Genomic DNA, 26066 nt, shown 5'->3' on the forward strand with positions numbered 1-26066 from the left:
TAATTTCCTATTTTGATCATCTTTTAAATACTTTTTAAACAACATTTTAAGATTATTCCCGGAAATTGCAAATTCATCCAGTGAAAAGAGCAATTTCACGTACGCCAAGATGGTTGCCATCATCTTGCATTAAACGACACTCCCTCCACCGGATCTCGAGCTCTTATGGGAACGTGTCGTGCGAAATACCTTCAGAATGGCATTATAACGCAAAAAAAAACCCGGCCTAACTTGTCGGTCGGTCGGGAAGTGCTTAATGAAATACTTTCGAACAAGTCGCAACGCCCGTGGGACAAATATGCAGCTTGCCAGATCGGCCTCCACTCCACCGAAGGACTTTGAAGGTGAAGGAAGTGACACAAAGCATCTAAAGAGGAGGGGGAAACGGGATAAAGAAGCTTCACCCATTCATTCAGTACTCGTTCCTCTTCCAGCAGTGCAAAGCCCACACGACACCGTTTGCCAAATGCACACTGCACACGTTAAGAAACTTTCAGCCCCGATTGCATTCTCGCGGCGTTGGGAAAGGGAAGGCAAGCGACAAACCCCCACCCCGTAATAGGATTGGAGCGTGTGCAGGATGGTTTGAAGGACGATCGTTACGAAGTTGAGGTAAAGTTTGATCAAAAGTTCCGGCTTGCAAAAGATGTCGTTGTTCCGATTTCGCCTCTTTTGCTTAGTATCCATCTTCCCTCCCAGTCTTTTCTTATGGAAAGAATGTTCTCTTTAAAAGGGAAATGGCTGTCAATTCGCTTCACTGCCGGAAATTTCATCCACCGCAACAGGGAGTGCCATTGAAAACGGCAACCAAATTACAATACTTTTTCACGTGGGGCAAAGATAGGAAATAGGACAGGCTTACAATGTCCTTGCCGGTGGAAGTTGTCACTGAAAGCGATCCAAATGGTACATTTTGGGAGTAAATAAATCAGCTCCCATTAAAATGAATTTTCTCCAGTTGTTCACATATGAAAGGGGAAAGAAAAAGTGCTCCTACAAACAGTTCGGTATGGCTAATCTGAGAAGCAACGGCGTACGGGAGCAGCTGCAAACGAAACCATCGAAAATAAGCTGTTTACATTTAAACTGGTAGAACGGCTTTCTAGCTGCATTTGTTCACATAGACACCAGGAGGAGCGAGAAGTAGATCTCCATTCAGAATGTGTTTCCTTTTTGTCTTTGCAAACCATACAAACATGGACAGCGTTAGCTTTTCTATGTTGACTCCCCGCTTTCGGTGAACAGTAGTTGGCTGCAGTTTGTAGCAAAAGTTAGGCGAAGGTGAATTTTTCCAACTCGAAAACAACTTAAGCCATATACATCGTACCACACAGCCCAGGCAGGCAATAAACTTTTTTATCCTCCTTCCGAACATACCGTTCCGTACCGTACGACTTCTTTAATCTATTCAAAGTGAACAGAGGGACAGTTTTTTTTGTATTCTTTGGTAACGCTGCATAGAGCCAGCACTATCAGGCGGTGAGCATACTACTGCTGGCGGAGTGGATTATAAGAAAACCAATTACCACCGGATGGTGGGTTTGGTTGGGTTCTTTTTCTTTGCCACTCTTCCATATATTTAAAGGTAACGTGCTCGCTAGGTTGAACAATTCTCGCTGTACGAAATGTATGCCGATTCCCCCTTACCGATTCAGCAGTTTCCGCTGCACTTACCCTGTACACACACAAGCTGGGAAGGAAACGGTGAAAGCAGCCGGCGGCTTTAGCGAGTAATTTGTGATGGTTTAAAAAACACTTCACTCCACCCGGTAGATGGGAACTGGGACAAAGTTCCCAGCCCAACAAGACCAACAATCCCGTAACATATTCAGCTTCGGTGGTGGTATGTTGTGTGCAGCTTTTTATCTTCAAGGACACCTCTATTAAGCTGCGCCATAGATGGTGCCACAGCAGCGAAGAGGAAGGCCACGTGTGTGCAAGGCAAAAAACTTTATCTCACATCGTTACTTAAAGAACACTCCCCCTGCACGGGCATCAGCAACGGGCATCTTGCGGGATGGCATCGCTATCGGTCCGTTGCGATCGGTGCTGGCGTACCAAGACCAACTGGCCCGGAATCTTATTACGAGATACGAGATAATTAGATTAGGATACCTCTCTAAGTAGCATCATTCTGCCAGTGATTGGTGACCGCTACTGGTGTGACACTGCCCTCCGGGGGCCACCAGACCGGCTACTGGTAGCATAATGTTATTTCTTAATATCGCTGGGACGGGCAAGATTTATGCGGGCACTAAGCTGCAACCGCCAGCATATACACGGTGTCGTTTGGAAAGTTCCGAGGAAAGTTGCATTTAGGTTTATAATGCGTATGGGGATGATACTTAAGCACATGAGATGAGTTTTGTTACTCAAGCAGGGCACACACACAAAAATGCAAAGTTTTCAAACACAAATGGATCAGTGACGCGTGCGTGTCTGTGTTCTGCTGAGTAAAATAAGCTTTAACCGCATTGATGGACAGGATGCACTGATAGTGTCGTGACAAGCATTCGATGTTCTGCTCCACTGATCCATAAGTTCAGAACCAATACGGGTAACAACTGGTGATTGTTTCAACAGTTATTTTTTATGAATCAAATGTACAATCAATCAAATTGGACAATTATCATTTACTTATTCAATATTTATATGTAAAATAAAAAAAATATTTACAAAAAAGGATGTAGTTATGCAAATTACATGAGAACAAACATGAAAATAGTAGAAGAAATACAAAAAATCACTCGATAATGAACCAAATTTGTTCCCCAATTGGATTATTGCTACATCAGATAAAAAATACTATTCAACCAATATTTAAACAATTTACAGGGTTTTACAAGGCATTTTTTAATGTTGCCTGCTATATTTTGTCCCTCACTTCGCAGCACTTTTCAAATGCTAATTATTGGTGAATAAAACGAGTTATGGATCAAATTACTCGATAGGGATGTTAAAATTTAATTTGGGCGGGATAAATTTAACATTGCACCACTCCAAGTACGCACTAGAAGTCAAAGTAAATTTTCTGAGCGTCAAAATATGCAGCGCACATTGCAAAATGGCTTGTAAAATTCTGTATAACATATTGGCTTTAACTACACAGCACATTGTTCTGAACAGTTATTTCTAAAAATTATGTTTGATTACAGCAACGATGGCATAATGTTAATTGAGTTGTTTTATAATAATTGAACTGCAGAATATTTGTCATACTGATATAAACATTATTGTATCATATTTCTTTTATCTTTGAAGTACTTGATGTATACAATTCTATGCATTCTACACGCTGCAGCTAGTTTGCATCGCCAGTCACTAAGTGTTTGCTACGTCTGGAGTGCCTTACGTTGCAAAATCTCTAAAAAAAATTTGTACAAATGTACTATCGAAAGTGTATGCAAGTGTCGCTAAAATTGGTTGGGTGTGTGTGTTGCGTGTGTACTTTAAACCGACGTGAAAGTGTAAAAGCTACTTCGTGTGTGTGTTTATGTGTGAATGTGTAGTAACACGTGTGCAGGTAAAGGTGAAGCTGTCTATCGCTTGTACCCAGTGTGGAATTCGCCGAAATAATCGCAATGCTAATGAACGATCCAAAGCGGTGGCTTAGAATCAGAAACGCACCCCTTTTTCTACTTCTCCAGCATCGTATGATGGGAGAGAGGAGTGTGGGTGTGAGTGTATCCCGAGAGCCGAAAGGATTAAAAGCCAACGTCCAAAGTCAATATGTTGCCGCTCAACCAGAAACTACCGGAAAGCCCCGGAACATTTGCAAACCGTGCCGCCGGTGGTCGCGCGCGCGCTCGCGCCTTCCTGTTGAATGCACCGTGTAAGAACAATTTATCTTTTCGATGGCGGTGTCGTATGGATTAAATTTGGAATTTGTCCCCGCTCGAAAACGTTTCGGTAATCGCAGGCGATTAAAATCTTGAAATTCCACAGCTGGCAACAAGTAACGGCGCTGTGTTGGTGAGAGGTGAGTGGTGGAAAGCGTTACTGTCGCCCTTTCTGTTTCATTGAGGCTTCATTGAGGGGAGGAGAGGCGTTTTAGATTTGCTAGCAGAGTAGTAAGTACGGTACAAATGACATAAAGCCGTTGGAAGAAGAAGGAGAACGAACAGAAAGAACGAAATAGAAGTGAAAAGTGACCGAGTGTATGGACAAACACCCATAAACAAAACGGAAGTGACAAGTGTGCAGAGAAGTGTGCAATGGCACCGTGTTTAGGTGAGTCTGTGTGTGTGTTTGTGTGCGCGTGTCTGATCGAGGCCGTGTGCTAAGATTCATTCTTTACTGTTTCAGCAATTATCACACTGCACTGTGTATTGGAGGGTTTTTTTTGTGACGCCGCAAAAGCTTCAAATCAGAATCGTGTTAGCTGGTGTATCAAAGTAAGTATCAAACAGCGCAGCCCCCTATCAATACAGGCTTGAACGTGTTAAGGGCAAAAGCAACATACAGATACAGAAAAAAGGGATAGACAGAGACAGAGAGAGAGAGAGAGCGAGAGAGAGAGACAGAGCCGAGAGCAAATATGAATTGTCGCGTAAGCCGATTCACAGTAATTAGTTGCAGTAATTAGTGAAACAGTAAAACTCGTTCGAGTGAGTGGCGCGATAAATCGATAAGTTGATCAAAAAAGAGTATATGAAAGTAAGGAAGGAAATTAAAGTACTGAGTTTTGTAAAAGAAGTAGAGGAAAAAAGGTGTCCCTCTTCTGCACGGACTTACCGGTATATCGTGTGAATGAGGTAAATGATCTCCTTTTCGCTGTGGTGTTGGAAACGGTGTGAGCAGAAACGGTTGAAGTTAGAGCCTCAGGTCGTTTCGAAGGAACGGAGAAACTACTTACCCTATGCCTATCTAGTGGATCACCGTAGACGTCTCTACCTCTCCTATATACAAGTTCATCGTAACGCGTTCTGTCCTCGGGGAAAATTAATTCCCTTATTTCGGTCACTAACGTATGCTGTGTGTGGTGAAAAGGTAAGTGGCAACGTGCCGTTGCGATTAGGAGAAGAATGGCCTTCCACCCTGCTTTGCTTGAAGCTTCCGCGACAACACTTACCTTTTCGGGTGTATCTAACATTTCTAATAAAACAGATACGAAGGCCTCTATGGTCATTCCTCTAGCACCATATTCCGCTATATAATATGATAGGTTAGCAAAATGATGACGAGGTAATAAGGATCTGGCTTTTTCTTCAACCATCGCTGACACCGGACATTTCCTGCGCGTTCTGAAAGGAAAGCAGCACATGCAGTGAAGAAGCAGGCGTTCGCCATCCGTTTTGGAAGTTGAAACCAGCGATCTTACCTGACACCGGTCGGGCTGTAGGCGTCCCACGGTTCCGGCTCAACGGTGGTACACGAGTGTGGCACTTTCCCAACGTCACGGACCAGCAGCGACATTCGTTTGTGGAACTTAAATTGACTAACAGCCTCGTCATGGGTAACCTCCATGAATGATTGACCATTCACTTCTAAGATTTGATCGCCAACCTGGGGAGTGAAGAGTAGCAGAGTAGAAGGGTCAAAGAAAACAGTCAAGCTCCGAGGGGGCAGCGGAAACTCACCATCAGTCCTGCCCGGTCGGCAACACTGTCCTTGTCGACGCCGGTAATAAAAATTCCTAACCCGTACTCGACCCCGCCCCGTATCATCAGTCCGAGCGACTGGCCGGGCTCTATCAGTAGGTCGACTCTTCGGACTCTGCAGGTGAGGTTTTCGGTATTTGTTTTATTTTCATTAGTGCCGATTATTTTACGATCGTGCGCGCCACCGACGATTTCCGATCGAAAGAGCGAAACGGGGCAAGAATGTGGAACAAAAGAGCGAGAAAGAAAGAGAGAGAGATAGAGGATGAGAGAGAAGGCAGGCGATAAATTTTAATTCCGGTGCGATTGCAGTGGCACGATGCAACAATTCCCTGCCGAGACCGAGAACCTCCCTCATTCCCCTCATACAAACACACACACACACATAAATTCCTTGGGGCCGGAGAGGGATACGGCACACTGTGCTGTGAATAGAAAATTACTTCCTTGGGCGCATAATTCGGAAGGCGGCTAGGGAGTATGTGTGACCCACATGGATGGCGCACACTCGGGGCGCTATAAATCGTTCGCACTGACAGGGACATGTAATGTTTAATCTTCTTTTCCGGGGAGCGTTTTTTGGGTGGAAAATTGGAAATAATGCACTCCGGGTTTGTGCGATGAATTGAAATTCATTACGAATCCTTGCAATTTGCACGAGGAAAATAAATTCAATTTTAGAATGTTTGTACTTTTTTCAAGCAAGGCCAGTAAATAGAGGTCACTAGAATGTGGAAATGAAAGGTTGTTTTCTGACACTTTCTAGAAGGTAACTATTATTCTAACAGCAAAGTCAAACATCTCAAAATTGTCTAATCGATTACAAATATTTAAATGGTACAATCTGGTTTAGTGTGCTTTTGGAGCATGTTAAACATGCAATTAACAATGACCAAATTTATGGGCCTGGAGAGAAGGCTTAGGTAGTTGTGCTACATGTAGCCGTATTATATATTTTCCTTGTTAACATCCAAACGATAGGAAACATGAAAAACAAATATTGAACTTTCTGCATTGATATAAACATAGAAGAGAGGAAAAGGGAAAATATTCCTTAAAATGGTATTTATTTATATGAATAAGCTTTAAGCTGACACTTTATGAAGATAAGATACTTTAGTTAATGTATAGAGTATTATTCTGTTATTTGGTTACCACATAGTGCTAGTTGGGTAAAGAAGTTGGAATTTGTTTCATCCCAGGTTTACAAGACAGGCGATGAATTTTCCACCTTCGAGACGAGTTAGTGTTATGTCAAGCTATAGGGACCGTTGCTTGTTACTAGGTCCAAACGTATGAACATCGTCGAACAAGTTAATACTTTATTTTTTTGTCAGCAAAATTTTAAAATAACAACTTGAATACACCATCCCTGCTAGGAACATTTATGCTTAACCCTACTCAACATTTATACACCTGCTACAATCTTTTCATGCAAACTATATGGAACTAACGATCCTGTATTATCAATTGCAAGACAATGTAGCGACTGGATTGATCATTTTGACTTTATCCTTTCGACAGATTCGTATAAGACGAGCTTTTAATTACTTTTAAAGTCGTTGATCTGACGATTAGTTCGAATTTAATTATAGTATAGTTAAATAAGTTGTCGTAGCGCAGTTTAATAAGCTGGACGAGTGCTTGAATAAATCAAATACAAATTATAGATTACTATTATTTTTATAAATAAAACATACTTTCATATTTCTATTACGTAAACTTGGTTTAACAAATCATTCAAAAAAAATAATTAAAAATATTAAAACATACTTTCATATATCTATTACGTAAACTTGGTTTAACAAATAATTTAAAAAATTAAAATATACTTGGTAGTCATTCTTCATGATGTTTCCAGTTTAATTTTTTAAATAGAGAAATGCAAATAGCCTTTGACAGTCAAATGCGACAGTGAAATAAATAATAAACATTCTTTATTTTGAGTTACAATTGGAAATAACTATAACAGATTGCTTTGTTGGTTATAGTAGATCTTTACCGATTTTTTACACCTTAAATTATGATTGCGTTTTTACATTTGTTGCAAAAATTAAAGCAAAAAAAATGAAAACAGTACATAATATCATGAATTGTTTCATGTCCCTCTATTCACGGCATAACAAACGAAACAGTTTAATTTATATCAGTAGAAAATGAAACAAAAAAAAACATACAAACGTTGAATAGAAATGCAATTAATTTATGGAATTTTCCATTCCCCCGAAGAAGGTCGTGTGCTATATCTAAGTTCATGAATTAAAAATTAAACTCAATGCATTCCATGCGCTTCTTAGCGCATCCTTTTTGCCACCAATGCCACCCGATCTATCCTCTCCCACTGCTCTCTATGGGTCAGAAACGAGCAACGACCATCCGTAATTAGACCACGAACCCCAAGCCGCCCGTAGTTGTAGCGCACTGCTGCCCGATCATAATTCATATTTGATGTTTTTGTAGCCCCCCCCCCCCCCCCCCTCCAAACCCCATCCAACTTACCTATCACGGCGTTCCGGTCGTCGGCCCCCGTACTCGTACGGTGGTGAGGCGGGCCGGCCCTGCCGGTCCATCCAGGAGCAGGTTTGGCGGTTCGGCGGCGGCGGATACATGCCGGGCGGCGGCGGTACAAGATCGCCCGCCACGCGGCTGCCCCCGGGGACGCCCGGAGGTGGTCCGAACCCGTGCAGCGGGGCGGACGAGTTGAGCATCGAGGCGGCGGAAGGCGGTGCCCTTACCGTCATGCTGATTTGCCGCGACGATTTCAGAATCTGCACACATCTCTGGTTTGGTGAGAAAAAAAGTATGGCAATAGGAGAGAGACAGACGTCTAGTTGAGAGGAGGAGACTAAGGAAGGAAGTGGAGAGAGAGGAGGGGTAATAGAGGGGGGGGGGTAACAGAGGTTGGGGGAGGGGGAGGTAGGGTAACAAAGGACACATAGCTAACCCATAGCGGTGAAAAAGAAAAGAGAGACAGTGGAGGAAGCGAGACACATTTCGGGAAAGAAAGCAAGCGGCAAAACATCGATAAACTAGCGTGTGGTGCATAACAGAAGGGAGAGGGGGGTAAGAATAGACATCGAGGAGTGAGTAAAACACACACCCTCATAGACAGACACATGTATATATCCTTAAAATGGGAGCAAGTGGTCATTTTTCTCGGAACGTGAATGCACTGGAGAAAATTTTCAATCTTCTCAAAGGGAACTGATGGAGTGGAAAGAGAGCTTTGAATGTAATACATTTTTATGTAACGAGCCACAACAGAGCTGCTACATGCACAGCGTGTGGGCACTTTGCATAGCCACTGTTGTCGCGCTCAATCGTAAATCTGTCTGGCATTCGTGCTGCGTGACAGGCATATTCCATTTGCTTAACGGCCAGCTACTGGCCACTGAACCAGTTGTCGATCAGTGTTGCACAAGATGCATGTTAAAACAAATAAATGTGGAGGAGGATGTTTTCAAACCAGATCTGCTTGTTTAATACGTGTGAGTGTGTCCAGAACATAGGCGACTTTAGTTTTAAATTACCGTACCTTTAATCATCTGTGGAGATGTTAGAAATTGATTGTAAATGGTTTCAATACCTCGTGTTCTATTCTAACTATACTAAAGATATTATACATATTTAATTAACAAATTAAATGAACTTAAATGATGAAAAGAGAAAATTGGGCTATAAAATAAGTCTATAAAGTTAAAAAGACTTTACGTAATCTATCGATCGTCAAAAGTGATGTTTATGTTGATTGCTGTTGTTTTAAGACAGTGCGTAAAATAACTTTACTGTTGTTAAGATTTTATTGAAATGTATCCTCTTCAATTTCATTATTTTGTTTTTTTATTTGTTAGTTTTTTTCCACGATAATTGCACAGATTAAAATCCTATTTTTGGCGACAAAAAGGCACAATATGGTTTTATTGCCGAAAAACTAATATTATTACGCACTGTGTTCGGAGTAAATTCTTAATAGACTAAATTGAGTTATAAATATTATTCAAATGAGCAAACAAAACATTTAAAAATTTCATTATTAAATAGCGAAAATTGTATCTATTGTTTCTTCTATCTATTCCGTGAGGTGCTTGTGTCATTTACTCCCTTTTTCTGTGAGCGACCAGGCGTCTCCATCAAGTATGCAAAGTTGGCATCAAATGGTGTGCTGGAGGTGTCTTGGCAAGTCGTATTCGACAAACACAGATCCTTTTACTTCAATACTACTATTCTATGCTAGAATAACTTTAAAGTTTTCAGGAAAAAGAACATTGAACTAAAAAACAACAAACAAAAAACAACTCTTCAACTCTCAGCTCAATTTCATTTCGCCTGTGCTTAATTAATGATAATTTTTAGTCTAACTGTTTTGCAAATCGTTTTCATCATGCACATAGTTTTGAGAAGAATGCAAAACGCTTCACCGACGGGTGTTTGGCCTTATAAAAACCAATCGAGTCTATCGGCACATCCTGCCGGATTGGGTTTGTCGTTTGGCGTGTGTTTGTCTTTTGCCGCTCAAGTTGGTCAAACGATACTCGGCCACCAATTTGAATTTTATATCACACAACCTCTGCCACTGTTCTTTTTTTTTAACAGCAAACTTTTCTCCAGCAAGCACCCACCACCCTACACTAAAAGTGTAATTTTACACTCCTCCGCTCTCGGGTCTGTCGATTATCCTCCACCCTAAAACCGAACGAATTCGCAAGTCACCCGGGCGTAAGCCGAGTAAAGTTGTAATTTATGCAGCGCTGCAGTGTCACTTTCATCCTGTCTTGCGGAACAGCGAGAGCGAGAGAGAGTTTGGCTTTGGTGGAGTTGAAATCATTACTGTCGCTTCTTATATTACAGATTTGTATGACGCGCGCGATGGTGTGGCCGTTCGTGCACTGCTTCACCATGCGCGTTCGCGGTGGTTTGTTCGTTTTAAAGGGAGGCACAGTTTGTTTTTTTTTTCTTTCTTTTTGTGCAAGCAGAAGTTTGCTACCATTAGCCGGTGATGCCAAGGAGATACTTCTTTGCAGCTTTACGCCATCTCGACAAGCTCATTTTTCACCCGGGCAACCCTCCTTCCTCTGCCCGGTTTGTGCAATTGTTTATCTTTTCCCTCGATGCAAAACAATAATTCACCGCAACATCCACCACGGCTGCTTCCTTGTTGATGGGTGTGAGCTTCTACCCATCTCCTTTCCGCCATGGCGGTCTTTCCTCCCCAGAGAGAGAGAGAGAGAGAAAAAACACAACCAACTGCTTTATGCGCTTCCCTCGAATAGGGATAGAACGAAATTCCACTTTGCGGTCATGCAAACGAAGTTAGCTAATAACTTTCCACGGCACAAAAGAACCGAGCGGGGAGAACAGTGGACTATGGACAAACATTTGTCCAGACCGGACTTTGGCGTTGGAGAGGCGGGCAGAGTGCAGAAATGCAGGAGATTAAAACTTTTTCCAAGTTTTTATCCGAAGCCAGGGCCACGCCGTGGTACATTAGTGCTTGAAGCTTTGGCTTTTTCGGGTGTTTGTAGGTCAACGATGAAGCGCATCATTTATGTAAGAAAACTATTTTCTTCTTTTTGGTGGAGAGTTCATAAAACACTTTTATACCTCATTATCAAAAAAAAGTTCGAAAACCCCTGAATTTCTAACAAAAATTACAGTTAAAAGGGAGATTTTGTTTTCAAAAGTACAAGTGCAAGCAATAAATACAAAACATTCAAAATAAAAGCAAACACAACACCACACAGCTACTGGGAATGGTTCACATTACTCAATGCAGTAAAAACACTTGAAAGCAGGCAGCACGAAAGTGACAGAGACAGAGACAGAAAGTCTATTGCCAATCTTTTTTTCTTCTTTAAGTTAATCTTTATCATTGTATTTAGTGGTATGGTTTAGATGCGATGTAATGTTTTGAATTGTTTTTGTGAGGTTCGATTTGGAGTTAGATGTGAGGTATTTAAAATTTTGAGTTGAACTTCTTTTTAAATTTAAGGCAGCAACATTGCAGGAAATGGCTTTCAAAGCGTCTTTGAAAAGTGAAGAAAAGCGGAGAGTGAATGTGATGTAATACGATTTTTTTCTTCAATATTTACAGAAGTATTCTCTTATTTTTTTTCTGTTTCGTTTGGTTCCATTCATATGCAATCAAAGCATAATTCGATTCCTTGGGCGTATTTGTATGTACCCCTTTTTCCACTCTCGCTTCCACTCTTTCTCCACGCCGTTTTTTCTTCACTTTCCGACAGCTTGTGCTGGAATATTTCATACTTCATTCCGAATGGGAAACACAACTTGCATGCTCGACGAAAAAAGGCACCAAATGGGGAGGACCGTTTGCCGCACGGGAAGCGGTCCGCTCCATTTTGCCAATAGTAAAACCAATCAATGCGGAACCGAATAATGGGTCGGTAGGATGTGTTGGTAGATGTGAATATTTGTAAGGGAAGAATGTAACGGAAGAGTTGAAAAAAAAACGAGAAAGAGAGAGAAAAAAAGGTTCACAACCAAACCATTCCTTACCTTAAGCGCTTCTTCGTGGTTGATGGAGGTGAACGGTGTACCGTTCACCTCGAGTATCGTGTCACCAGGCCTCAGTCCAGCACGTTCCGCGACCGATCCTTCCTCGATTCGGGAAATGTAAACACCGACTCCTGCGGAAGGAAGCAGAGCAGCTGAGAACGTGGGTACTCGCGAATATCGTGTGTGCCGGCCGGGTATTTGGGCATCAAGAAGGTAAATGGAGGAAGATGGAGGAAAAAGAAGGAGAGAGTAGAGGGGCGAGAAGCGATAAAAAATATTTCATCCATCCCTGGTACGGTTGTACGTGCTCCTTCTTATGTGTTTACTTTTTATAGCCGAATTGAACGGGCCGGTTGCAAACGGTTGTGCCGGTTTTGGGTGTATTTGGAAGGCAAAACTAATTTTACGACAGCCCAATTTTGGCCCCCTTTACCGGTTAGTGAAGATGGACGGGTTTAGGGGGGTGCCGTGAGCAGCCCCCGTTTTTACTCTTCATCCTTCCCTGCGATAGGGGAAAACTGCAATTGCAATCGAAGCACTTCCCGAAACGTAGCTCCATTTACCAATGGTTGAGATGGTCCCGCCCGAAGGTGATACGTGCCTTTTACGGACAAAGTTTTTACTGTGTGTGCCTGTGTTTGTCAGCTGGGCCTGTCAGCGTTGGCAAACACAAGCGTACGGTCTGGTGCCAACAGAATCATTACGTACTGCCTAGCACGACATTCAAATGAAACTGAAATTTAATAATCTGACCTTACCCCGCTTGAGCAACAACGGTAGAAAAGGTCTTAGTCATTTGCTCGAGGTCAGTGAATTCCTTGCTAAGTGGGACCATGCATGTCGCAGTGTCCGAAAAATATGCTCAAAAACTGAAGCAGTCTCCTCCCCCCCATGGGGCGAGAAATTGTTTCGGTTTCAAATTGGTGCTCTTTGTGGTGGCGATTGACCGGAGCTTTCGTGACTGGCAGCATTTTGTCAGCATCGCAGGCCGGTGTATTGATTCACCCTGACCATTACCCTGACCACAGTATCGCAGGTAAAAGGGCGTGTTGGTAGTTGAAGGTTTGCCACCGAAAAGAGAATATGCCGTCCATGCCGCATTGCTAGCCCCGTTTTTGTTTGGCTGCCGTTGTACGTGCAAATTTCGTGTATGCGGAGATATGTTCAATTTACATTTCGAACAAATGCCTGTTGCTTAAGATGTTACATTTTATGGACACTTGGAATTGTTTTACGATGTAATGGTTGTGTAATGTTCAAAACACCACCTTAAAGAACAACGGAACATATCAATCTGCGCAATATTACATGAAAACGTTAGTTTTAAACCATTGATTGCAAACTATAAGCGCGTCACTGTTTGACTTTCATTTGGCTGTTCAAACAAAGAGGACGAGAAAATTGCATCCTGCACCACTGTGCGACCATTGTGCGCATCTGTCGTCCATCGCTTATTGGCCCAGAATGAATGGGGCAGCGTTCTGTTCGCTATACTTTGCCCTCAACGAAGCAAAAAAAAACCCCGAGCTTGAAATCTGTATTAAATTGTCAATCATTTTCACACATTCAGGTGAACGTGTCCGTGTTGTCCCATTTTGGTGCGGCACGGTGCGGACGCTGTGCTCGATGCGGACAAATTGAAATTAGATTCACAAAACATGGTTCCTGATGGACTCTGTGACTGTGGCTCGATAAGCCATCCGCGGGACTGTTTGGTTGGAAGCGAGAGAGGCTTGCAGAGAAAGTGTAGGAAGCAAAAACAACACAGCGACGTAATTGGAAAAAAAATCACTGCAACAATGCATGCTGCACGGTGCTGTACACCTGGATGCGGTTTAGCATTCGCTGTACGGTTGGACCGGTGCCAAACCGGTCACTGCCTGGTTGTTTGGTTTAGATAGATGTTTTTTACTTATTTTGTTGTTGCTCGCAATCTACATTTTCTCACACGCAGGCTTAAACTGGACTGTGACTGTGATACTGAGCTATGGTTTGTTCTTCAGCATTTGACTACTTACCGGAATCTTTACCACCCTTGACGCATATCCCGAACCCATGGCTGCTGTCCGTTTGTTGATCACGTGACATGCTCACGGTTCGGGTTGTAAGCTGATGTATGTTCGGTATGCTACGATCTCGGTCGCGATCGCGATAAATCTGTCGAGAAAGGAGAGGGATTATTTAATTTGTTTTATGTAAAGAGAAAAAGCGTTTACAACCCTTCACGTCAAGGTTTATTCTACTGCGACGAAAACGGCATTATTTAAAAGAGCAACACTTCATATTGGTTTATAACCACCGTATATACGGATAGGTCCCATGGTGTCACTCGTAGTGCTTGGGCTAGTTCGTCCAAGGAAGTATGATCGAATCGCATTCTGACTCGTTCGAAATCAAAATTGTCAGTGATCCTTATCTTTCCTTTCTCGTGGCATGATTTTTATTAAGTACATTACCCTTTACAAGAAGAATTTGAACATGAAAAAACATATTCTTATATTGACCTCCTCCGCGAGGTGAATAATCACGTGATAACCGAAAAAACAACGAACATACCCGTGGTCCGTGGTAGCTTGATGTTCTGTTCATTGCTTATACTCAATGAAAGTGCGTCATGACAAAACCGTACGCGATTGCTCGAGTCAAAGCTGATACTCTGGCTTACAAGCTGATCATAATCATGTTTTTTTTTCTGGCTGTGAACAGTGCTGCCAAATGCCACTGTTTCAGTCACCAACATTCATGAATGAAACGAAGCTCAAATCAGCTCACGTACACAACTAGATGATCCGAGGTGAGACTGGAACAGTTGGTGCAGCAAGCACATGCTTGGTGACATTTTGTTTAGCACCCAACTCTTGGTCACTCACTTTGTCACGATATTTTCTTTCTGTGATAATCACGACATTCTTGGAATATACTTGGCGTGTGCAACACTGTCGGGTCAAAAAGAGTGAGAAAACATGCTCATTTTGTTGCTTGGAACCACTTTCAAGCATCGCATATCTCTCATGACTATCGTGATAATAACCGACAGAAAATTTCGCGACCAAGTGACTGAAGTGTTGCACAAAATGTCACCAAGCATGTGATGGTCGCAACAACTGTTTGAGTCTCACCTTTGATCATCACAGTAGAGCTCGTGACGCTGACATGATTTTGTTTCAGTCGGAATTTGTCATGACTATGTCAGTGACATTTTACAGAACTGATCACAGCAGAAAAAAAGTTATGAAAAATTGACTGATCAAGCGGCGATTGCTATAATGTCACCAAGATGATTATCACAATTGAGTACGTTACGCTGACAAAGATTTTGTTTCAGTCAGATTTTTGTATGACATTGACAGTGACATTTTGCAGCACTGCTCTTGCGTGTTACATAACTTTTGTTATTCAACTACTTCCTTTATGTAACATATTTCGGCGCGCCCTAGTCGGAGCTGGCGCGTCTTTTTAATAAATCAATTGAAATCAAAGTTAATATTAATACCCATAAAATTTGACGCTCGCGCGCTCACAATCAATAAAACCCGTTCGCGATGCCTGCTGACACGCTTCCTTACCAAACGTCATAAATATGCTAATAGACACTGTCATTAATCTCCAATTCCAATTAAAACACAATTCTTTCTGCTAAATCATGACGCGCCAGTGCTTTGTTCGTCCAACTTTCATCGATAGATCTATTTCTTTATCTATATATCTTTCTCTCTCTTTCGTGAAAGAAACCTTGACAGTGGGTCGTCGTGAACGTGGTCGCACTTGCTACTTACTTGATGGGTGGTGGAAGGCGGACTGCTGGCGGGACTGCGACGGCCTCGGTCACGTGTACCGTTACTATGATAACTAGTAGGAACTGAAGAAGACGAACTAGTTGTATTAAACATTCTTATGACCTGCTCTGGTGATATAGGCCGCTTCTTACCATTATGTCTGGTAGAATTTGGAACTGTGCCTAATTTTGTAAAGGTTGGAAGAAGTTGGAAGTTTTCAAGCAAACAGTACAGAGAGAAAAGACAGAGAGAGAGAGAGAGACAGAGGGGGGGGGGGGGCACATTGGAAGGAAGGACCAGGACACGAAACGTCCCAGGACGATAGACAGAAAGAGAGAGAGAGAGAGAGCGATAGACACGAAGGTAGAGAGAGAAAGGTAGATAGAGCGGGAGTGTGTGCTTTTGGGGCGTTTGGGGTTTTAGACAGGAAAACTAGTCAAGAAAGGGACATAAGAAAACACACAGAGAGAAAGAGAGGGCAATAGAAACGCACACGCTAGGACGGTGAACGGGGACGGAGGGAGAGTTCAAGGTTGCCAAATTAGCCAGCAATGCACACCAGCACAATGGCCGAGCGAGCAGTGGCGTTTCCACGCAGAATTGGAAAACTTTCCGCGCTCGGCCATTTTCTTTACGACCGAACTGGAGGTCAGCATTTCCTGGGTGCGGGTGTAGAGGAGAGCTTAACAAATTTGGACGATATTTACTCACGGGGGGGGGGGGGGGAAGGTTGGGAAAATACAAACCATGATTTCTACAAACACACATACACACAGACAGACGCAGACACTTGGTCAACAGAAAAAGCTAGAACTGGCAATGGAAACATACACAGACAGAATGGAAACTTCGACGGCGAATTCGATCACATGGGAAAATGGAAGGTTCACAGGGAAAACACTACAAATTGAAATGTTTCAAACTGAAGAGGATGAGCGAAAAAACAAGAAAAATGCGGAACTGTTTTCCAAAGAAAACTCGCATCCCATTGTGTATTGCGGGAAAAGCTTAAAAGGAAAATGTAAATGGCGCCATTTTTGGCGTCATTGAAAGAAATGGAAGAATTCTGTCGTCAGTAGTAAACGACGGGGAACACCAATTTAACACAGACTTTTAAACTAGATACATACACATTCATAGACAAAACGTAACGTAAAGTGCACACTTAGGAGATTTACAGCGAACGAAAGGATTTCGTGCTTTATCGAGAGCCATCGAAACGCGCTAAGTGTGTGCAATTTTCCCGCGGAAGGAAAAGAATGTATGGAGGAAAACTGGGTAAAACATTCAAGGTTCAGGCGCAGAAAAACAACAAAGACACCGGTTGCACCAACGTTGGGGAGAAGTGTTCAAATCGAACCGAAACTGATCAGTGTAGAAAGGGAAGAACGGAGACCTAGTGAATAGTGGTGGCTCTGTGTGGGTGTGTGTTTCTTTGTCTTTCTGTAGTTTGCCGTGGAGAAGGTTTCGGTTTAATTTACGAGGTACACTTGATTTCGTTTCAATTGGCCAGCACAATTGACAGCAAGGAGTAAATATAGGAGAGATCGCTCAGTTGCGTGATTCAGCTCAGAGCTAATGAGTTAGAATGGTGATCTAAATCTTTAATTGAAACTAATAGAGTTAGCTAAAGCGAAAAATGTATATCCTCTTTCAGCATGATTTCTTAAATCAATCACAAGTTCATTAATGAATTGCAAAAGAGTTACTAGTCGGTTGAATCACTCATTGAGATTAAGCTCTCAAAAGAATGATTTAGGTCACGAATTTGGGTGAGTTTTTTGTTGCTACGAGTTTAATTATTATTTTTGTAATCATCGATACGAGTCATTTGATCTATTTTTAAGAAGGTTGGCTACGAGCATAAAATCTCCTAAAGGGTTGTAACTCTCACAAGAGTAACTACACTCTCGGGATATAAATGAGTTATAGAAAGCTCTCTGTGATGATATAATTCAACTTCTGCCTTGCAAAGATTTAGGTCACTCATTATACCTCCATATGCTGATTGCCAGTAAGGAGCCAGCCTGAGCCGAAGCTGAATGGCATGATAGCTTAAAAAGAGAAAGCAGGAAGTCCGGATGTTGGAAGTGGAAAAAGCGAAAGTAGATAGTAGAAACTGCCAAGCAGTGGGGAGTAGTTCGGGACACAGGGGAAGGCGTAGTGTGTGTTTGAGCTTTGTGTTTCTTCGTTACTGCTTTTGTTCCCTATTTTCTTTGAATGCATTCGGTGATGCACACATTTTTGGCTATCGAAATTATCTCGCTGCGTATAGTCTCGCAGCAATTTACTTCCGGTTGACCCATAGACATAATGGCAAGCAGAAGAACCAGGACCAGGCTGCATCGTATATAATAGTTGTGTTTTATTTCAAAAGAGATGAGCAAAACGATCAACTAGATGGTTGCTGGCTGCTACTGGAGAAAGGAGCGTAACAACTTGCTAGACTAGACTAAGGGTGACTAGACTAGATAAGGGGGAGGGGGGAGATGATGGCAAACAGCAAACCGGAGCGATACAGGCGGTTCTGCGTCTACTCTACTTGAGCAGAAGTGTTCGAAAATGCAGTGAACGATGAGGCTAGTAGGATACAACGACTACTGATCACACACAACTACGACTAGGTTGGAATAGTAGACAAAGAAGAGTCAATGAAAGATTAAACGAGAAGATAAATAACAGTAGATTTGAGACCGAGTAGAAACAGATGGATGGCATAAAATGTCAAGTTGATCATGCTTTGTGGTGAAGATATACTTAGAGTCTCTCCTTTGGAATAAAAATGAGTAGATAGAACTTTAATCTTAATTCATTCTAGAAACAACTCGATTTTAAGGTGTTTATAGAGAGATGATGGCTCTTCTAGACATGCCATAATAACAAGATAAGATAAATACAAGAGTCAAATAAAGACAGCAAAAGAGAGTAAACGAAGGATTGGAACGAGTGGATTATAATTCGAAACAAGATAGGTTAGCCTGAGCGGTTTACTACAGAGAGATAGAGAAAGAGTGAATAACAGAGCAGTTAGGACAACTAATGGCGGACACTACAACACTATCAGCACTACGGTGACTTTTGGACGGACTTTGACGGGAGCGTGGACGCTTGATAGCGCAATAGATAGAAAAGGCGGATTCTGTCCAGGGCGGGGCACACTGATTGAAATCTTGGGAGGACTGGTTAGACGGGCGGGGCAGGGTCTGGACAAACTGGGTCTGGGGGTGGATCATAATGGGGTATGAGTGAAGAGTGTGAAGTGGTTTTAGTAGAAGTCGTTTGCTTTACCTGCACCAGTTGAAACACCTAAGCTAGCTGACTCTAAATAACTACTTCTACTTGGCAAAGAACCTCCTTTGGAAGGGACACCGGCCGTGTTATAATAATAATGAGGAGAGTGTGGTCTTTCTCTTTCTACTATTGTATATGAAGTACCGGGTGGTGAATAATATAAACCTGAGCGTCCGCGTAGCGAGCTTGTGCTGTTGCCGATGCGCGTACTGCCGTATGGGCCGATCACGTCCTCGGCCTCGAAGCTGTTGGAGCGTACGTGCCCGCCGGCCACCAGACCGCTCGCGTGGCCGCCGGCCCCGTGCCCGACGCCGTGGATGCTGCCGGTCGGGACGCTGCCGACGCTGCCGACACCGAGCGCCGAGCCGGCCGACACGCCACCGACCGCACCGGCCGTCGAGTGGTGGTAGATTGAGTTGACTGGCGGCGAGGCCACTTGCTGGTAGCCGCTCCGGGAGCTCCATCGGGACGGGCCTAGATCGCACAGCTCGGCGTAGTCGTTCCCGGCACCCATTGCTAGGGGGTCTCCGCCACCGGGGGCGCCCCCTAACCGCATTTCCAAACACCTGTCAAAAAGGGAACGAAGCGTGGGGTTAGTATGAGATTGGTACGTGCGTTGGATGGGTATGATTTATGCGATGATCAGGATCATGTTGCAGGCACGGCTGAATCTTGCTCTGTCTTTGGAGATTGAATTTGAGCCTACTTCTAGAGATTATAAGACAAACATTGGTTTGTTAGAGATGTGTCTTAACCTGTGAATCGCTGGATAGATGTTGTACAACCAGTTTTGAATCATAAAGAAGTCGTATTTGAGTAAATATATTTTAAATGCAATGCTAAAGTATATGGATACTGGTATCAAGAGGGTTGATTCATCTTCAAAATAAAATACAAAGAAGTCTCTGATTTTGACGATCCTGTTATTGTACATACATAATTGTGTCCCTTAAACTGATATGTCTTCCTATGACTAATATATCTATGTTGCTTATGCCATACATGTACTTCTTCTTCTTCATTGGCCCAACAACCGTTGTCGGTCAAGGCCTGCCTGTACCCACCCACTAGTGAAGTGAGCTTGTCTTTCAGTGACTTATTGTTATCATAGCAGGATAGTCAGTCCTGCGTATGGGGGCATGGTCTATTCGGGACTTGAACCCATGACGGGCAAACTATTGAGTCGTTCGAGTTGACGACTGTACCACGGGACCGCCCAAACATGTACTGTTAACAGAAATACAGTCGTTGCCACCTAATTTTGGCTCTAAGGCATCAATTATTGATAGTGCGCATACATTTTTACCTCAAAGGCATCAATTTTTGACAGTGTGCATTTTTGACTCTATCGCACGTATTTTTGTCTGTAAGTCATCAATGGGGTCCTTTCCGTTTTAAGTTCGTAGGCTGAAATTTCAGCCTGTCAACTGTTTGTATTGTATAGCAGTTTTCGAGCAGCTATCTAATAATCTAATGGGTATAATATACAGGTGGGCTTATCTCAAGGTGCATGAATTTAGAAGGCTGATTTCACTTCTGCTTCTGAATGAGGATTTTAAGAGTGTTTTTTTGTATTCGTCATGCTTCCAGAAAGTTAGTTTAAACAAAACTTTTCACCCATACTGTCAAAATTGATGTTCAAATTTGGTTATAAAAAAACATACTATGAGACCACCTGTACTACATACATCACCAGATCTCTTTAATGCACCTTGGGATAAATGTAAACACCACCTTGTTTTGCCATTGTTTTGTAGCAAGTACTCGAATCTAATTCTAGCTTTGAGGCTAGAATAATCTAGACTGAAAATTGAAGGCTAGTTTTGTGTGTGGTTTTGTATGGAGTGTTTACATGATTTCAGCCTCCAACTGTCAAACTCCATACAAAGAACTGACTAGATTCGTGATGGGCCCCAATATTTGACTCTTTTAGGAATCATGATTACAAGATATTTGAGCAGATTTTTGACTATTGCAACTTATTTCACTCCATTAAAACATTCAATATTGGCCAAACAAATGTTATATTTCAAATTCAATCAATGATCAATGATATTATTAACTACCTAAATTAATTGTAATAGTTTCGGAACACACAGTTTCAGAAATTATGTTTAAATTTGTAAATAAATCGAGCGACTCACAGTGAAAAATTGATACCTTAAAGACAAAAATTGTTGCGCACTGTTGCGCGTCTGCTCAAAAATTTGTTGCCTTCTAAACAAAAATAGATGAGTTAGAGTCAAAATTTAGCGACAACGACTGTAACATAATTTAAAGGCAGAAAATCATATTGTTAACACTTGCTTTCTGGATTATTTACCTTAGAAAGGTGTCACTGTGTGCAAATATTTTCAGCAAATTTCTTTCCCAATAAAAATCAATACTACTAAATCATCACATTTCGAGAACGTTACACCGACGTGCTGATCGACCTTCAAATCGGTTTTTCTTGTAACTTGATATTTCTAATGCTGCCGACCAGCTCCATTCCTTTTCCTTTTTTGCTTCACCAACAACAGCACAAAAAGAAAAGAAACCCCATCGAAGCCCCGTTTACGCCAGAGGCTTCTTGTGGCTTTAGACTGCTCGCAATACTATTACGGTTAGGCTCACACCCGGTAGGTGGAGACCGTGCCGCACAAGTGCGTAAAACGTGGCAGAGTTTTATTAAAATTACCTAACGCTTTTACGACCACGGTCAACGTAAAGTCGTTTGGCAAGCCGTCGTCTCGTGGTGGTCGTGGTGGTGGATTCGTGTTTTTACGTCTGCCCGAAAATGTATCGCGAAAGACCTGCGCGATTACTCGAACGTGACCAATTCGCCTGTTCGAACAGTAAGGAAGTGGATCAAAACCACACGTCTGCGGAAGCTAGAACAACGAAGCCAATTACATTATTGGAGGGTTTTTTTCCTTTTGCTGCTACTTCTTTTTCGTATGTTCGAGCTCATTTCGCTGTGCTGTACACTTTATTCGTTTCGCACGATATCGAAAGTTTCAATTTCAGGGAACGGAAAATGGTAAAAAGAAAACCAGTGGGTGTCTTCTTGCATAACGTGCAGGATAAGTGAAGGAATTGGATGACGTTAAAGAAGCATTAAATTGAACCAACCCGAGCACCAAACCGAGCTGATCGATTAATCGTTGCGTGAAGAGACATTACAATTGCTTTGTAAGGACGTGGGTGAGTTAGTTGTCTGGAAAATGGAACTGCTCGAAATGTTTCCGGTCCAGTAAATAAGCTTCATTCCACTCAGGGAAATATGCTACATTTCTAGTGCACAGTACAAGAAACCATTTTTCATCAAAGGGAGTAATACCGGGGATAAACACACTTCCACATTGTGTCGGCAAACAAATAGTACTGGTGCTGCAGCGATGCATGTAATAAGTGCAGCTGGTAGCAGTTCAAGCAAGCTTTATAGTTCATAAATCATTTGCAAAAAGTAAACCAATGCGCAACCGCAAATAAATTCATTTTCCAGAACAATCGTACAGTGTATCCTGGGCAAGAGACGGGGAAACAACGGTGCGCCGATCGATACGTTGTTTGAATTTGGTGAACGTTTTATCGCGAATGAGCATTGTTTGGGCAAAGTTCAATTATGGTTCATAAAAAGAGGGCATTTGAAAGTTAATGCACACTTCATAAATGGAATAAATCGCAGTTAAAAATCATACATTTTGTTTAAAAAAGTCAAAATGTTAATCTTCAACATTTGTTTGCATACTTATAGGCGCAAACTATTGAAATATACGTCAAAACTGTATTTAAATATTCTTTCCTTCAGTCAGTCAGTCTGTATTATTCATTGACACATAATTATAGGGAATAATGTTATTACAAAAGCTCAATATTTCATGTTTTATGATGCCTTCACGACGCTTTTTTGTGACAGGCAGCTGTGTCATTGTGGTTTATGAAGAGTTAGGCAATGCGCTGCTAAAGTACACACAAAAAAAAAACATGCACAAACATGTAGGCAATCAACTGTCAGTGCAAAACCAAACAAAACGCCTCCCGGTCAACATGCGTCAACGTTTGCACAGATTGTACACAATGCACCACGGCACCGCTCCCGGGACAGCTGATCGGGTGCCAAATGGGGTAGAGTGAATTTAATTAATTTTTCATCGTACCATCAATCCCGTACCACGGGTTCGCGTCCCATTCCTGCCCCCGAGTGGAGGGGAACAACTGGTTCCGGCTAGATTTCGGCGGTTGCCTACCAATGGGCTAGGCCGCCTGCCGGTGATGTGAAATTGGCACATGACATGGCTGCACGCATAATCAATGCGCGATGCTCCCGATGGAACACCGTACGCTGGGGAGCAATCTGGGCACCCGAGCTGGCCACCGGGTTGTATTCTGTTAGGGAATTAAAGGTCCGCGAGAGGAACGGTTATAAATTATCTAATAAGTGGCCCCGCACAAATGAGAAGCTTAAAGCTGACTTATGTAACTGTAAGTAAAAGTTCCGGAGGATGGGAGGGAGCTGGTATTTTCATTTGAAATTAATTGAGACGAAATTATGCCACCAGAGATACCATGAACACGTAAAGGTGGTATTAATAATTGAGCATGGTAATAAAGTCTCATACGAAATGCTAAATACGTTATTCTGTCTAGATATTTGCATACTTTTCGGCGATTTGTCATATCTTATCTCTTAAGTTAGCATACTTTCAGGAGTTTTCCTTTAACTATCGCCCATCGTTTTTAGTGAAATTTTTAAAATTCTAACGATGAAGCTACAGTTTACGGTAAATGACAGCTACTTGCATCTCTCAATAACAAAAGAAATCATGGACAATGTGATTTTTTTTCTTCTTATTTTCTTCTGTTTCCCTCCCTTCAACGAACCTTAAATTTGGTTCTCACGCACAGCTGCGACCAACAGGTTTTGGTAAAGAGCAAGCATCTTATAGAATTGAGTCACAATCAAAAGAAAGGACGCGGAAACGATGCATGATAGCTTTCTCCCTTCCGCACTGTGGACAATCGTTTTTTTGTTCGAGTGTATGCGTGCTTGACGACTAAATTACATGCAGCTGTGGCTTTTTCGTCCTCAAGTGCTCTCAGCTACAGCTTTAACTGTATGCTCAGCGCTGTTCAACGGAAGCTGCTTTTGTTGCTTCCAGACAGTGAGCAATTGGGAGATAGTATGTCGCATGGAGCTGTTGCTTTTTTTGTTAGCCCGGCCTGTTTGTTTCAGAACTGTGCAGGATAACACCAACAAAAAGCGAACATCAAGCCTTATAGTAAAAGGGGAAACCACAAAGGATTTAAAGAGCTTCGCATACAGAAACTACCGTGAGTGTATGTCAAGGATGACAAATGCTTTTTGACTGTTGCGTTTATTAACTGGCAGTTTGCATCGAAAATGAAATTAATCGTACCATCAAAAACAATTTCAATTTCAGTGTAATTCATTTTCTATGTACAAGGAACGGTATGTACTGGGCGTAACACCGAGCAAGGTGCGCTAGAGTTACGAGTAAAAACACAAATATCTCAAATCCATCAATTCAAACAAGTCGATAGGAAACTGGCTCGCTTGATCAATCATCCACTGACGGGTATCATTTATTCAAATTTCTACCATTTATCCTTCAAATCAGCAGACGCCGATCGGTTCGCGCTGCAAGCGAACGGAAAGGGAAGGGAGGAACAAAAAACGAACACGAAAACTTTGCACCGGAAATGATGGTAAGCAGCGAGCGGAAATGAGTGTGGAAATTTTCTGCCTGAACGAAATCAATTTATTTGCTCTTTTCCCAGTTCCGTTAAGTTCGCCGCACCAGCTGAGCCGTGCTAATCTACCATCCATCTTGCCTGCATCCTTTGGTGGTTTCTGTTCCATTCAGACTCACACACCCACACACACACACACATGGTCCGATAAAGCAAATGCTTATCAAGCCATCAGTATCGGGGCAGGATTTTTTTGGCGCTGCTGCACAATTTTCTCACATTGACGTGCGATTTCCCCCTGCCGTACGGTTCCGAGCGCGATTCCGTTTCTTAATCGACAAAAAAGTGGGAAAAGTTGGAACCATTAGCGATGGTGGTTCGAAGTGCTGCTAGGGAAGTGCCGCGGGTTTGACAGCGAGCCAACACAGCCGCGTCGGTAACGAGCGAGCGTTCGATGTACGGTACACACCTGCATGCTCTGCAGTTGCGATTGCATGCATCCATTTCATTTCCTTCATTAACAGTGCACATCGTCGTTTGAAGTTTGTATGTATGTGTTAGTATTGGCATTTTCACATTACCAGAATGGTGGAAGTGCTTTCGGGGTATATGGGAAGGATGGGTTTCCTTACAAATGCAAACGGGGAAACTGATTATACTGTGATAAGAGGGCATGCTTTGGGCTACGTTTTGAGTTGATTGAACATTATGTTGGCGTAGTCTTTTGAATGTGTTTTAATACACAACATCAAATAGGACCTGAATGAAAGAAACTGGATATTTTTAATTTTAATAATGTTGTCTTAGAATAAAGATGCTCTCTGAACAGAAAAAGCTCTTCAAAATTAAATTTGCTTTTTCAAGAGTGAGTGACACTTTACGGTTGAAGATAGTACTTAAAATAAAAGATGATAGACCTGTTCGCTTAGAATCCGATCACTTACTACAGGCCGTTAAATTTCAATATTACACAATTTTCAACACAGACAATGGATTTTGGCATCAAACAAAATGTATTTTATTCACTTTTCATTGAAAAATATAAAAATAATACTGAAATGTACATGTTCATGTTCAGATGAATGAAATGACTTATCCTTCGATGCCTCTCATTAGATTCCGCACAGCCGATATATCGTCTTAATTAGCGTTTTGCTCGGGCAGTGTGCAATTTGTAATGATCTTT

The 26066-nt window shown here is 42.2% G+C and overlaps 1 protein-coding gene across 11 annotated transcripts in view; it reads right to left on the reverse strand.

The window, feature by feature from the left end:
• Positions 1-26066, reverse strand: part of LOC1278883 (uncharacterized) — a 92227-nt gene that overhangs the window by 47070 nt on the left and 19091 nt on the right. For 5 of the 11 annotated variants that reach the window (XM_061654674.1, XM_061654673.1, XM_061654675.1 and 2 more), the window contains exons 3-12: positions 19181-19749; positions 15893-16074; positions 14135-14273; positions 12117-12268; positions 8100-8380; positions 5580-5715; positions 5321-5505; positions 5072-5243; positions 4856-4972; positions 4735-4773 (exon numbers count right to left, since the gene is read on the reverse strand). In XM_061654674.1, the coding sequence (XP_061510658.1) occupies positions 4735-4773; positions 4856-4972; positions 5072-5243; positions 5321-5505; positions 5580-5715; positions 8100-8380; positions 12117-12268; positions 14135-14273; positions 15893-16074; positions 19181-19739 (1962 nt within the window). In that variant the 5' untranslated portion in view covers positions 19740-19749. The remainder of the gene's footprint in view (positions 1-4734; positions 4774-4855; positions 4973-5071; positions 5244-5320; positions 5506-5579; positions 5716-8099; positions 8381-12116; positions 12269-14134; positions 14274-15892; positions 16075-19180; positions 19750-26066) is intronic. The other 6 variants (XM_061654683.1, XM_061654678.1, XM_061654682.1 and 3 more) reach the window with 5 other exon arrangements.

This window comes from Anopheles gambiae, chromosome 3 (assembly GCF_943734735.2).
Source record: "Anopheles gambiae chromosome 3, idAnoGambNW_F1_1, whole genome shotgun sequence".
NCBI lineage: Eukaryota > Metazoa > Arthropoda > Insecta > Diptera > Culicidae > Anopheles > Anopheles gambiae.